A 14,810-nucleotide genomic window follows, 5' to 3' on the forward strand; every position below is an offset into this window, starting at 1 on the left:
TCCAATCCCCCACCACTTATGTAAAGATTTTATTTCTCACTGCTTGATGAAAATTAATGTCTGAACTGATTTGAATGGAAAAGCCTGTGTGAGAATATTTAATAATTTTGTTTATTTATTTTTCAGACTTACATCCAACTCTTTGTCCCAAGACCTCAGGGTAGGTTATAACAAGATGCAAGGTGATGTGAATATTCTATCTGTGGTACGTTTTCTATGCTGGCCCATCAGACCCAGCATCTCCACTCAACACCCTCAGAAAACTGGGAGCTATGGAAAACAGTGATGGACTCTGGGGTATCAAATTCCAGTGGCACCCTGTGCAACACCAAAATTCAGCACCCTGCTGTCCGCTGTCCCTCACACTGCATTTCAAATCACAGTTGTGGCATCCCCAAGGCTCTGCGCCTGGTGCGACTGAACCAGTCACGCTCCAAAGTGCTTTGTAGTTCCAAAATGCATGTCTTTTCTGTAATGCTAGAGTTCCCTGCTACATTATCATGCCAGCATCTCCCTTTAAAACATGTCAGAAAAGATTTGGTTGATTTGGTACAAAGAAACGTGTCTGAAGTTGCCATAAAACTAAAATGTAATGTGTGCATTACTTCCAGGAAATTATCCTGCACAAACTTTATTGTAAGAAAAGGGAAATGTGCAAGAGCATTACCATGCTGTTGTCCATGTCCTGTTAATTGCAATGCACACAAGAGCTTCTCAAAAGAATAAGCCCTGTGGCCTAGAATCAAAGAATCATACAGTTGGAAGGGGCTCTTCAGAAGGCCAAGTTCTGGTGCCTTACCCTCCTGTACCACCAGTTCTCTGTATCTATCCTGTAGCACCAGCATGTCTGAGCATCTGATCAGCTAATCCCTACTGACCAATCTAATGCCACCAGAACCTATAAACCTAGCCACAGCCCTTAGTCCAAGCAACTCATCTCTAGTATGAAAAGACTGTTTAAGCTCCTGCTCCCTTTCCCTGATTGCTCCCTTAAATCCTGATTCTTGCCTGGTTTTGATTACACCCATGTCTCTGGATCACTTGGCCTAAAACTGGACCACTGCTTATGCCAATTTATTCATCTGCACATTTATAAATCAGCCGATGTATCCACTTGCACATTTGTGGCAAAGAAAGTACTTCACATCCCCACACTCTCCCCGCCTTCCTTCCTTTGCTCCCTTTACCCCTACATCACACCTGACCAAGCAACTCAATTACCCTTGCAATTCTTGAGTGATTACACACATGCTCAAGCTATTTTCTAGACAAACTTTGCTGTGAGGCAAGTAAACATAAAAGGATGGAAGAATTTCCAAAAGCAGCTCTCTGGGCTAGGGAGGGAGATGGCGTTGGGAGGTCAGGGTGAAGAGAAAGAAGGCGGAATGATTACTTAGATCCGTGGTTTTCACATTTTTCCAGCTTCAGGGGACCTTTCCAGATTGACTTGTCTGTCAAGAAAACCCTTTGTGTCTGCAACAGAACCTGTGTAAGTTGTTGAGGGTTTGTGTTGGGTGGGGGGAATTTAGCACACTGAAAGAGGATGTTCATGCACATTAGCAAATTCACTACTTGTCTACGTGAACTGAGAATGTACCCTTGAAGACAAGCTTCTTCCTCAGCATCCCTGCTACACCTACCAATCACACCATTAATGAATTTAGTGATCTGTAATCCTCATGGCAGATAAAAGAATCTCACCATTACACTCCCCAACACTATACAACTTCAGTTCAGAAATGTTTATTTAAAAAGGTAAAGGTAAATGACCCTGACTGTTAAGTCCAGGTCGATACGACTCTGGGGTTGCGGCGCTCATCTTACTTTACTGGCCGAGGGAGCCGGCGTTTGTCCACAGACAGTTTTTCCGGGTCATGTGGCCAGCATGACTAAGCCACTTCTGGCGAAACCACAGCAGCATTTAGTGACTTTCAAATAAAAAGTTGTCATGAACCTGGAGTCCAATAGCAATCCATACACAGAGCTGGAGGCTGCAGGTGCATCACCTAAAAAGCCAGACCAGGTTCAGGGCTCTAAGCCTGCTGCTGAACAGAGGACCACTGGGCCAGGGGCTGACAGACAAGCACCTAGAGAACAACCACCCATAGAACCAGGCAGAGCTTGCAGGGCCAGAGGGACCCAATGCCTCCCACAGTACCCAACTGATCCAATGGTGCAGGAAGCACAACAGGCAGGAAGCTAGGAGCATATGAGGATGGCCACAGGATTGACCTTTTAGGGACCCTAGTTCTCCACGAGGCAGTGGAGCCTGGGAGAGGCAGGTTAGGGGAAGAGGTTCAGTTTGCTTTTAGTCTCTGTATGTGTGGGTTGCTTACTCAAAGCTATTGGTACACCTGCAACTCTTGAATTGCCTTGCCCCATTTGATCTGGGACCAGACCTGGTAACACCAGCAAGGCTTCTTGCCACAGCAAAGATGTGTGCGTTCCTGTAGCCTTTCAGAGGCTGAGCCTTTCCCCCTCCTGCACTGGCATGCACATCTACTCAGAAATTAAACTAATAGCAGCACAGCATCTCTTACGCTGCAAGATAACTTCCGCCTTAGCAAATCTAATAAAGGGGGTGGTGGAATTATGGGCAAGCAGGGTATCACGCTACTGGTATCAAGAAAGTACTGAAGAAGTATCACAGAGACACTAAAATGAGGTTAGATCACAGTTTGACTGATCATGTGGAGAAAGCGAGTCTGAACCTCTCTCCCCACAGCTTTGAGATGCACCCTTTATGTTAGAGAAGTTGTTTCTTTTCCTTGGAGGGATAGAACTCATTGGCTGGAGGCTGTGGAGGTAAAGCCGTTTCTACACATACCTTGCTGAGGATGTATATCAAATCTCCTCGCTGGAATGACAGCTCATCTGGATGGCCACCAGCACAATCCCACAGACCTTGATAGTAATTCACATACTTTCTTCTGAGTCCTTGTAGAGAGAGAGAGAAGAGTGTGTTAAGAACAGATTATAGTATTCAGATCAATAGCTGCAAGGCAGACTTGATTTCTCCTTTGGCAGTAATTTACGGGGAAGTTAGATTTTGGTAATTTAGCCCAAAAATGCTACACCTGGGCCTTAAGTTCACTTATGTTCACCTCTAGTGGCAGTGGTTGGAGGGTGCTTGTGAGTCCCTCCAAGTTGACTGTATATATCTGTTGCAGGCAAGCTTCCTACAGCAGCAAGGACGCTTATGGAAGCGTGTGCCCATTGTAGGTTCCCTAAATAAGCAAAAGGGCATTTTGGGAAATTGGGGAGATGCCTTTGCATCATGCTGACTTGCTGATTCTTTTCCTATTTGATAAGGGTGGTGTGGCGTGGGGCAATGGGAAGGTTTGGCTAAGACAATGCTGCAACTCAACGCTCTTGGGCAGGCTGGCAATCAGCATTCTCTCATACCGTAACCAAATTCTGTATCAAGATACCGTAACTGCAATTCTGCAACCAGAATAAACCTAGAGCAGTGATAAGGAACCCATGGCCCTCCAGATGTTGTGAACTCCTAACTCCCTTCAGCCTTGCCAGAATGGTCAGTGGGCACAGTGATGGTTGGCACTGCAGCCCATCCACAGGTTTCGTACAGGTTTCCACATACAGTACTGTATATGTGCATTCTGAACAATTGATTCCATTTCTGCTATGCTAAGAGAGGATGGACAAGTTTTCAGGGTTATCATTGAACCCATTAGCAGGAGAAACTTGGTTTCAAAAATCATATGTCTCGGGAAAATTAAGAGTGCATCTGATACTCAAAGGGGAGGGGGGCTGGCTCTGTAGGCAAGAATTCATCCAGCCCTCTAAGTTCCCTCTTTCCCATCAGCTGTTCAGTGGGGGGCTATACTTTCTTTACCCCTGCACAGCTGTTTTTACTCAACAGCTGACAGGTGGGCAACAGTTCAACAGGGGGAATAGGGTGAAGGGACCAGAAAGGAGAGAGGCAGAGGAAGCAGAGCCTTCATTACCATTACAATGCAGGGGACAACTCCCTCTTTGTAGTTTGCTTTGTAAGGTGTGCAATTATAGCTCCTTCTTCTGCAAGTAAGAAAAACTCCAGTTGCATGATGTCTCCAGTCTCCAGTTTACAGATAGGCAAAAAAATCATCCATGCATGTTGGAGATTACACACATGTAATCTTCAGGATGCAATGGCATTTTGCAGTTTGGGGCTCTGAATAGCTATAAGGCAGAGTTTGTAGTTCAGCTGTGCGTTCATGTCTACCTTCTCCTTGGATTGCTGAGCTCTTTTTGCACAGTTGGGAGAGATGCTTTTGTTTTTAAAAATGTCTATGGAGAAAATGGAGGATGAAACTTCAGTTACTAAGAATTACAGGGCCTTTTCAGCAGTGACTCCTACCCCACTTATCAAATTTGATTTCAAATCAGAGACACCTCATTCCTCGTTAATTTTAAACAGTGTCTTAGAAACTTAATTTTTATCATGGCCTTTGAGGGCTAATTAAGATATGCAAATCATTTTTTGTCTTTTAAAGCTACCTGTGTTATTTTCCTTTTATTGTATGGTCTGTGCATTATGGATGGAAATGATAGCCGTGTGTGCGTGTGTGTGTGTGTGTGTGTGAGAGAGAGAGAGAGAGGGAGAGAGAGATTTTATGTCTGTGTGTCCATTAAAAGTGTGTGATTGTCTGCAAGTCTGCTCCCACTCACTATTTGAATGCAGCCTTCAAGAGTTTTTCATTAGGGTGCTAATGAAAAGAAAATGTGCCTGTCTCTGCCTAAAGGTAAAGGTACCCCTGCCTGTACGGGCCAGTTGTGTCCGACTCTGGGGTTGCGTGCCCATCTTGCTTAAGAGGCCGGGGGCCAGCGCTGTCCGAAGACACTTCCGGGTCACGTGGCCAGTGTGACAAGCTGCATCTGGCGAGCCAGCGCAGCACACAGAAACGCCGTTTACCTTCCCACTAGTAAGCGGTCCCTATTTATCTACTTGCACCCAGGGGTGCTTTTGAACTGCTAGGTTGGCAGGCGCTGGGACCGAGCAACGGGAGCGCACCCCGCTGCGGGGATTCGAACTGCCGACCTGACGATCGGCAAGTCCTAGGCGCTGAGGTTTTACCCACAGCGCCACCTGCGTCCCGTCTCTGCCTAAATGCATGCATTAATAGTCTGATAGTTTTTCAAGGAGGTTTCACCTTCCATTTCAGTGACAGGATTTGCACAGCTAAACTCTTGTGCTTTTGTGGCTCAGGAGCTTATGCCAGCCACCCTCCCCAGTTGCTTTCTCTTGCTCAAAATTTAGGGTGTACCATATTCCACCAATGGAGTCCTGGCTGTGATACAGAATAGTAGGCCCTACGAGGAGGAGGGCAGAAAAGCATTATTATTTGGATGTAAGGGACATCATGATAAGAAACCCTCTAAATTTGTGTGGTCAATTTTAGATTACCTAAATTTGTTGAAATGAGTAATGGCAGAGCAGGGAGAACACAAATCTCAGCAACAGTACATGCAAAAAAGTAGGTCTACTTCTTTTGTGTGAGATATTGAAAAGGGAACAGGGGGTAAGGCACAAAACAGGGAAGAGAGTAAAGGAGATCATGTAGAAAATTAAAAAATTGCTCAGGGCTCAGAGCTTCTCATCTAAAGAGAGAAGCAAGCATGGGGCTTATCACTAGGCAACCATAGATGGGAAGATTCAATAGTCAAACTAGTTTTTCTCCCTCTTGTTTTGAATTTTAATCTTTCTCCCACCCCCACCACATTTGTGTATGTCTTAGTCAGCTTCATATTATTTCAGGCGAGGAAGGAGGCTGACGTTGATTCCTGGTTCCCACTTCCTTACATAACACAGAGCTATGTAAGCAGCCTGAATAAGGAGTCTGCACATCTCTGCACCCCAAAATGCATTTAGCACTACCCCGAATCATTTGCCGTAACGTCCTCTGCAAGATGCCCTAGCATTGTCTCCAGTCTAAAGCATCATCTCTGCCTAAATCATTCCCAAGTGTGACACATCCATGCCAACGACTGCCACACCATGAATATTCCTTAAGCCCATTAAGCAAAAGTCTCCTGCAACTTTAATTAACAGCTTCCTTCTCCTTTTTAAATTGTCTTCTGTTTAGTGTGGCCATGGAATTAACAATAAATTGCCTTTTATATTAGCTCCTGTTTCCGTGAGGAGGAGGCTTTAATTACTGGTTGCAATTGCACACACAACAACTAGTGTGGAAGCAATATGAAAGCAAACTCCCACCATCCCTAACTATACACCATATTGGCTGCGGTTGATAGTATGTGGAGTCTAACAGCATCTGGATAACCCTGCTTTAGGTAACATTCATTAGCAAGCTAGTTGAAAAGCACCGTCCACAGAAACTCCTTCACAAGTTAAAAAAAGAGAGCTGCTAAATAGCTAAGATCTGTATATTAAGAAAGCCATTGTTAAGGAAACATTTGGTACAAAAAGAAATAAAATTATTATAATAATTTACTTATATAGTTCTCCTCCCTTCACTTAATAGTGATTTACATGAATATAATAAAGTAACAATAAAAACATATTAGTTAGAAATCATTAAAAACATTTTTAAAATGGATGGAGGGGAGTGTGTGTGTGTGTGTGTGTGTGTGTGTGTGTGTGTGTAACCAAGCATTTTTAGCTGAATTCAATAGTGCAGGTTTTATTTTAAGGAAGAGCTGAGCTCCAAGAACTGTTTTCAGTGCCAGCATTCAGCTATGAAAAATATAAAGCAATCATACAGAGCATCCACGACTGAGCATGTGAAGAGTGAATCTGCTCTTTTATGGAGGAAACCACAGCCAATCTTCATCACACATCTCAGCTAAAGGGTCAGAATTTCTTGCTCACATGCCATAGCTTCTAATAGCTTCTGGGGGATGTGAACCCCAGTATTTCCTTTGGAAATAAGTGATGCAATAATGCTTCTTCCAAGATGCTTCTAAAATGTTGGAGATGGGAATACCATCTTAGTGGCCTTGACAAAATGCAGTTTACTAGAACACTGCTGTTTCCTGAGCTGCAGACAAAAAGACAACACCCAGAACTGCAGGAAGCTCAAAGCAGCTCTGCCTAAGTGCTTCTTTCCTGAACTGGGTCCATACATTCCAACAGAGAGAGAAGCAAGTGGGCTGGTGGGTAGGTGGGACAGGACTGATCCAGGAAACAGGTTTTCTGCTCAGATCCTGCATGGCTTCAATTCTTAAGGAAAAAGCAAGGGTGGGAATGAAGGTGCTTGAGCACTCTGGAAGAGCAGGCTGCCTGTGGTGGCTGGGCGTAGATTGAGAAGGCAAACTTTCCAGTCTACAGAACTTCCCTGCTCTCCTTTCCTCTTGGCGCTGGTAACTGTGACTCTCCTTTCACCCTGCCTTTGTTTTGTTACTGGGTCTGTATCCATCTCCTCCTTCGTTTTTTCCGTAAGCTTTTCCTCTTTTGCTTTCCTCACTCCTGACAATTCTCTTTCCCCTCCGCCCATCTGTTGCCTAAGTTTTACGAGCCTGGCTCCTTCTCAAAGACTTTTTGGTACCTGTTTCCTGAACAAGGAAGGGTGAGGGAAGTAGGAATATTCAAAGCATTTGCACTTGGGGGGGGGAAACAACAGCCAAGAACTAGATGCTAAATTAGGCAGCCTGATAGAAGTAAACATCCTTGATATGTCAATCTTAACCCACTATAGATTTAAGGTTGGAGGAGTGGTGTGCAGTATTCCTCTTTCATCTTTTGTATTTAAATTTTACACTATGAAGGGCCTATTTCCTATCTTGGGATTAAGAAATTCTACATCTGTTCAATTTGCTTAATTTGGACTGATGGCCAGGGAAAGGTGTGTTTCCCCATCACCATCAGGTTATCTGCTTTGCTTTGAAGGGATGGTGAAGCATAAATTTTGGACTGCTTGATGAAGATCAGTATAAAGAGTACAATTCCCACAACTGCATTCCCCTGGAAGGCGCGGAGGTGTCCCATTGGACTTGCCTTCTCTGAGATTCCTTTAGATTCTTTTCCTGCAAGGACTCCACTCCAGCAGAGCTACAAGACAGGAGTGTCAACTGATGCATGTGGTGTGACACACACATACACAATTAATGATCCAGGTTTTAATTGATTGATTAAATGTCAGCATGTCTATATGTTGTCCCCAAACATAGGTGCACTATTAAGGATGCTAGGGGAAGGGTGTATACTAAGTGTATACTAAGGATGTTAGGGGAAGAGAATTTACACTTTAGCTAACAAACTTAGTTGGTCTCTAAGGTGCTACTGGACATTTTTTAATTTATTTTGACTGCGTCAGACCAACACAGCTACCTACCTGAATCCAACAAAGGCTAGTAATTGTTAGAAAGAAATGGCACACTAAATGTTTCTCTCTTTTTTTAGATTTGAGAGAAAGATACGGTGCCTAGCTGAGTAACACATTGTAGCCTCCCAAACCCTTAGAAAATTAACAAGCTCAAAGGCCACCAGGATTGAATATGATTCATGTTTGAAAGTTGTACTGTATCTATGGCAATTTCAGTCAAGCACTGTCAGCTTGGGTTGCCTGTGGTTCTTACTGCAAGGAAGAAAGTAAAAGAAGGCTGACTCAGGGCCGCTTTATATATAATGTGGCAGCAGACCCAGGTTTGTTATCAGGTATACAATTGACAAGGAGCTTCAGCCAAATTTTGTGTGTGGACCTGTATAATATATGTGTGTCCAAACATGATTTTGTTTCTTTAGTGTACACCTTGCAATTATGGTGGTAATGATGACGATGATGTAATGCATGCTGATTTGAAAGCAGTTCCAAACCGATATTTTATCTTTTACCTGTCTTCTCCATGCTTCCAGCATCTTCTCTGCCATCTGAAGTGGACAAACCAAGTTCATCATCTACAATGAGATAAGAAGTGAAGTAAATCTAGCTGTTTCTGCCAGAAAACTAATTTTGCAAAATTATACTCTAATCTGGATTTTAGAGCCAAGAAAGCTTTAAAAATAACCACAAAACAAATATAAACATCTGTGACTGCCCATCTCTATTTGCACTATTTGCATGTTTCTAAAAAAACAATGGAACAAAGCACTTGGTATCTGACTTATGTGCTCCAGAGCACCAGGGCATAATTTGTGCCATGACTCTGCCTTGGCATCTAGTTCTACAAAAAAAGGGGCAAGATTAGGATAGCAAAATTCTACCTAGCGCTACATCTTTTCCTTTTCCTTTGCTATCAGAACATCCATCACTGCTGCATTTTTTATCCTCAAGAACTTCTTAAGTATGTTGCCATCCATTTGCAGAAAGACTCTTTCCATTTTATCAATATAAAATAAAATAAAATATTTAAAACTCTGCTGCCATAGCAGTGATGGTACAAGGCAGCAACAGAATATAGGGTTGGCCCTACCATTAAGCAGTCAGGTCACATGATGCTTATGAGGTGTTGAAAGGCAGAAGTGTGTGGGCCACATGACATGCCCCACATCCCCTAAACTAGCCTGCTGCCCTCAGGTACAGTAGAGGGTGCTCTCCCACTGCCATTGTCAAGGTAAAATTCGATTGACACAAAGTCTGTCAGCTTCTGTACACAGAATGGGAGTGGATACACCTCTGTTCTTTCCTCTGGGCAGCAAAAATGTCTTTGAATGGGCCTGCAGAGGTATTTTATGTGGACAGCATCAGGGGACAAAACACAACCTGATTATGGCTTTAAAGCCACATGCTCCTTATGTGATGAGGTACAGAAATTCAGACCTGGAACCTGAAGAGACTAAGAGGATTCTGCTCAGATCATAACCAATCCCGTAAATACAACCTTAGTAAGCCTATGATGGTACACACAGAGGAGCCTAGAAACAGCGGGTAAAGTTTTCAACCATTCCCGCCCCTCCGCCGCCCCCCCCAATTCAAACAACACTTGTAAAGCTACCAGATTGAATGGTTTGCCTCAGTTCCAGGCATGTGGCTAAAATTATTTGCTGCTCTTTTTAGAAAGTGGTACCTGTCTCCCTCCCTCCATGCTCTACGGAGCTAACAGCAGTTTCAGCGTAAAGGAATTTGAATCAGGGAAATGGGATGGGAGGATGTGGTTAAACCAATCCTCCTGCAGTGCTACTTCCCTCAACTTCAAAGCAACAGTGTGAGGCTGCTAATTAGTAACTCCCCCCCCAGTCCACCACAGACCTCCTGCATCATGTCTAGTTTAGCCCTCACACAGATGACTATGTGACTCTCACTGCCTTCCCCACTTCTGAGAGATGTTTTATAATGCAAAATTCTTATATGGGAAGAATTCTCATGTAGGCATTACGTACCACGCACCCTCTGTAGATGGCAACATCTAGCAAATACACATGCAGTGGTACCTCAGGTTAAGTACTTAATTTGTTCCAGAGGTCTGTTCTTAACCTGAAACTGTTCTTAACCTGAAGCACCACTTTAGCTAATGGGGCCTCCTGCTGCTGCCGTGCCGCCGGAGCACGATTTCTGTTCTCATCCTGAAGCAAAGTTCTTAACCTGAAGCATTATTTCTGGGTTAGTGGAGTCTGTAACCTGAAAACCTGAAGCGTATGTAACCCGAGGTACCACTGTAAATGTATTTTCCAACTGAAGAGACACTGTGGTCAGCAATACACCCCATGTTTGTTCATTATCTACAAGCAGCAATAAACCCAAGTGTGAGATCACTATACAGAATACACTAGTTGCAGCCTTGTTTTCCTGTTTTAGGAGTTTTGCAACATTTGAAGTGGTCCTAAAGCCGGCATGGGACATGCATCCTTCCTGTTTACTACCACAGCCCACTGGCTGCTTATTTATGACTAGGGCTACATGCTAAAAAGTCATCTATGATGACTTCATAGAGTTAAAGCAGGGCAATGGTTAATAGACCGACTTGTGAAAAGGATGAGTCCTTGGCTCAAATCGTTCTTCTGCTATGAGCTTAATAGGGACTATGACAGACAATACTCTCTAAGAAAGTTCACTTCTCATGGTGTGTGAACACATTTATTTTGCCCCACAGTTATCCCTGGCCAAACAGGTTATGTGTGGTTTTGAAATAATGCAAACCCCTGAAAAGCCTCTTCTGATCTCTTTTCAACTATCTCACTAAACTGATTCTAACCTTGGCTGGCTTACAGCTATAACAGAAGTAACATCTTAGGTGTGGTGGTGGAAGTCTGAGCGTAGCTTCACTGCATTGGAAATCACAAGTATCTTCTACCCTAAAGCACGTTTTGGAGAAAACAGCTGTCCTACCTCTCTACCAAAGCCACATATTAACATACATTATATTAATGCCAACACTACATACAAATATTAAGAGTGAAGCGATCCAATGGTCTAATTCAGGTGTCACTACTGCCAAAACTTACTTCTGCATACTCAAGTTCCCTATTTGACTGTGACCTTGTCTGCATTTGTACTTGGCTTGGCGTGGTTAAGAACCCATTTAAGCGCCATGCTTCCTGATCACATGACCACCTGGCTACTTATCAGGCAGTTTGGGCAAGCCATGTGGGAAGCTGATTTCAGATGTTTCCTCAGCCACGTGGAACCCTGACCATACAGAATAAAATTTCAGTGGCAGTATGTCAGTACAGCAACGTTAGAATCAGCACTCATCCCTATGCTGTTCGGGAACAACAACCTACATGCGAGAGCTTAACATATAGAACAGGAAAATGGGTTATCACCTGCTAGCAGAGGGAGGTAGTATTTTAAAATATGCCCCATAAACCTATCAATTGTTATTTAAGGCAGTAATAGCAATCACTTGTTATAGCGTCATAAATTTACATGGCACTTTATAAGCATAACACAAGCGGGAAAGCTTCCTTAGCTTTGACAAGTATCTCCGGTCTCACTAAAGAGAAGACAATGAATGAAACACACTGTCAGGAGATGATGGAGGCCATGGGAAGAGGAAAAGGGAGGAGGGCTGTATGCGTGTGGATGCGGAAGGACGGACTTAGCACAAGGGGGGATGCATTCCAGAAGGCAGTATGGGTTAAGAGACTAACAGGAAAACAGAGGCCAAACACAGATAGTTATCATTTGCCAAGTGATAACTTAACACAGGATGAATTTAACCACTTGGTAAGCTGGTTGTCTGTATCATCCCACCAAGGACAGTAAGCAGAATTATCATACTGCCTCTTTCCTAGATTGCTGATCAAGTGCAGATGTGTGGCAAAAAAAATTCCCCATCACACGGGAAGACAAGCTGGTATTTTATCACTTAGCAAATAGACATCTGTATTCACAAGATAAAAGCTGTGTTGGCATGAAGAAATGGTTCTTCCCCAGCAGTAACTGAAGGTGTGTATGTTACAGTGCACAAACATTATTCCACTTTATTTGTGTGATGCCCAACACTAAGGTATCACTTTCATGAGCCACTTAAGACCAAGAGCAGCTCCATTCAGTCCCATCAAAATGTTACCAGCCTGTGTTTGAAGTCTCAAGGCCTAGAAGCCTGCTTCTAAAAATGAAAACTGAAACACTTGGGAGGCCGAATTCTGGTTCTCATTTATTTGTTTGTTTAACATAAGGAAATTTAAACCCGGAAGACAATTCTGTTTGTAGTATAAAATCCAGCGCCTCTGGGGCACAGAGCTCTAGTTTTCAGTAAACAAAACAAGATAGCTGACAGAAGGTCAGATGCAAAGCTGGTCAGACTCAGAAACAGATCTTTTGCCAATATCATAGAATTAGTGCAAAGTGTGCCGGACAACCTGCCATGCTGCACTTTCTGGAAGCCAAAGCTTCTCCCCACCACCACTTTGTCTAGGGCACAGCTGTCTCTTACTCTCCATTCAAATCAATGCAAACCTGGTCAGTTCATCCCTCTGTGAATTTAGAATTGGATCTGAAGTTGGAGGGTCACAGAAACAGCTCTCCCTGCCCTGTTCCACCCCCACTGTTAGATGGGAAAGTGGCACCAAAGATCTTTTCTAAATAAATCAGGCTTGATTGTAAAACTCAGGCCAATGACGAGACACAACCTCATTAGCATTGATTTTAAAATAAATTATTGAGAGTGCCTTTCCCACCCACCCCACCCCCACCCCTTGCCTGCTCTGTGGATCTGTGAAGGAGAACCGTAAATGTTAACTTATTACAATGACTTTTAAAAAAATGCACACACAGAGAAAAGTAGAGGGAAAAACCCTAACAATAATTGAACAATCAAAGCTCGATTAATATCCTTCCAGGCAATGCTATGGTGTGATAAAGAGAGTAAATGGAAAACACAGGGTTGCTCATCCTTCGCTGAACAGTGGAAGGGTTAGGCCAGTTTTTTCAGGCTTCGTGCTGACCAAACTAAAAGAGTGCTGCTGCCAACCCTCAACCATCTCTTGAACCTGGCAGACCTTTTCCTACTAGTGGCGGAGGCAGCAGGAATCACCTCTAAAATGGCACAGGCCATGCATATTACATTCAAGCTCGCTCTGGGAGATCTAAGCCAAGGGACACCATTTAGAGAATGTTTTGGACCTCACGTGATTGTTCTTCAGGAGAACCCGTATCTACAATCAGCACACTGAGCGACTACAATACAAAAAATAGTTTGTTTTAAAAACAATACCACCAAACACCAACTGCTTCTCTGCAGTTTCTAAATACGGTGGTACCTCGAGTTACATACACTTCAGGTTACATATGCTTCAGGTTATAGACTCCACTAACCCAGAAATAGTAGCTCGGGTTAAGAAATTTGCTTCAGGATGAGAACAGAAATCGTGCTCCGGCGGCACAGAAGCAGAGGGAGGCCCCATTAGCTAAAGTGGTGCTTCAGGTTAAGAAGAGTTTCAGGTTAAGAACGGACCTCTGGAACGAATTAAGTACTTAACCCGAGGTACCACTGTATATCAAGAACTCCTTCCAGCTTTGAACTGTGTGCTATGGGCATGCCACAGTACCCCCTTGCAGCCATGAGGATACTATTTAGAGCATAGCAGGTCTCTAGAAATAGCACATGTGTTTAGGGTGAAACCTGAAGGACAATATGTACAATAAGTACACTCTCAATGTGAGGGAGACCAGAATGGGGCTACAATTTAGCAGAAAATTCAGCAAATCTCACACATTTCAATGGAGCTTATGCAAGAGAACTTCCCATCACATTCTTCTTTTGAGTTTCTCAATATTGTTCATTTATTTGCTAGGTCTGCATCATGATCATCCTCTAAGGAGCCCTTGGCAGTACATAGAGGTGAATCTGGGAGGCCTCCCATCTAGGCAACTGACCAAGTACAGATGAGAACTTCATCAGAACTATTAAGCAATTCTTTTAACACAGCATTCCTCAACCTTGTGCTCTCTATATGTTTTGAACTTCAACTCCCATCAGCCCCAGCCAGAACCATGTCAGAATGAATCCACATATGACCAACCCTTGCGGCTTTACCATTTGATTTACAGACACTACAAAAATCCAAACGTTGGTTGTGAAAACGACCAAAGCAATAAGCAGCAAAACAGGGAGGAAGAGTGCAAACAATATGTTAGATGGATTCACACGGTTGGGAATTGAGCAGCAGCCTCTAAAAGCTTCTTGTGGGCAAGAACTGGCTCTTGGTTTGAGGGGGTTCTCTGGTGCCCCCCCATTGGTGGATCCTCTGGTTCATCCCTACCTATCTGTTTCCATGTTTATTGGCTCTTCTCTGATGTACCCTGAAGTATGCCACTGTAATTGCCCACAGTGCTCTGGAGTGATGTAGTGTCAGTTCAGAATGCTATGAGCAAATATAATGGCAGATGCAGTCTTCATTGAAAGATTGATGGGAAATGGGCCTAGGACAATGGCTGCATTGGAAGCGTGCCATTAGCAGCTCCCAA

General features: G+C 43.6%; 1 protein-coding gene across 12 annotated transcripts in view; it reads right to left on the bottom strand.

Moving 5' to 3' along the window:
- Positions 1-14,810, bottom strand: part of SKAP1 (src kinase associated phosphoprotein 1) — a 338,051-nt gene that overhangs the window by 65,688 nt on the left and 257,553 nt on the right. For all 12 annotated transcript variants that reach the window (XM_081885658.1, XM_081885659.1, XM_081885654.1 and 9 more), the window contains 2 exons: positions 8,795-8,857; positions 2,828-2,937 (listed from right to left, as the gene is read on the bottom strand). In XM_081885658.1, the coding sequence (XP_081741784.1) occupies positions 2,828-2,937; positions 8,795-8,857 (173 nt within the window). The remainder of the gene's footprint in view (positions 1-2,827; positions 2,938-8,794; positions 8,858-14,810) is intronic.

This window comes from Podarcis melisellensis (genome assembly GCF_964234715.1).
Source record: "Podarcis melisellensis genome assembly, chromosome: 13".
NCBI classification, from domain to species: Eukaryota; Metazoa; Chordata; class Lepidosauria; order Squamata; family Lacertidae; genus Podarcis; species Podarcis melisellensis.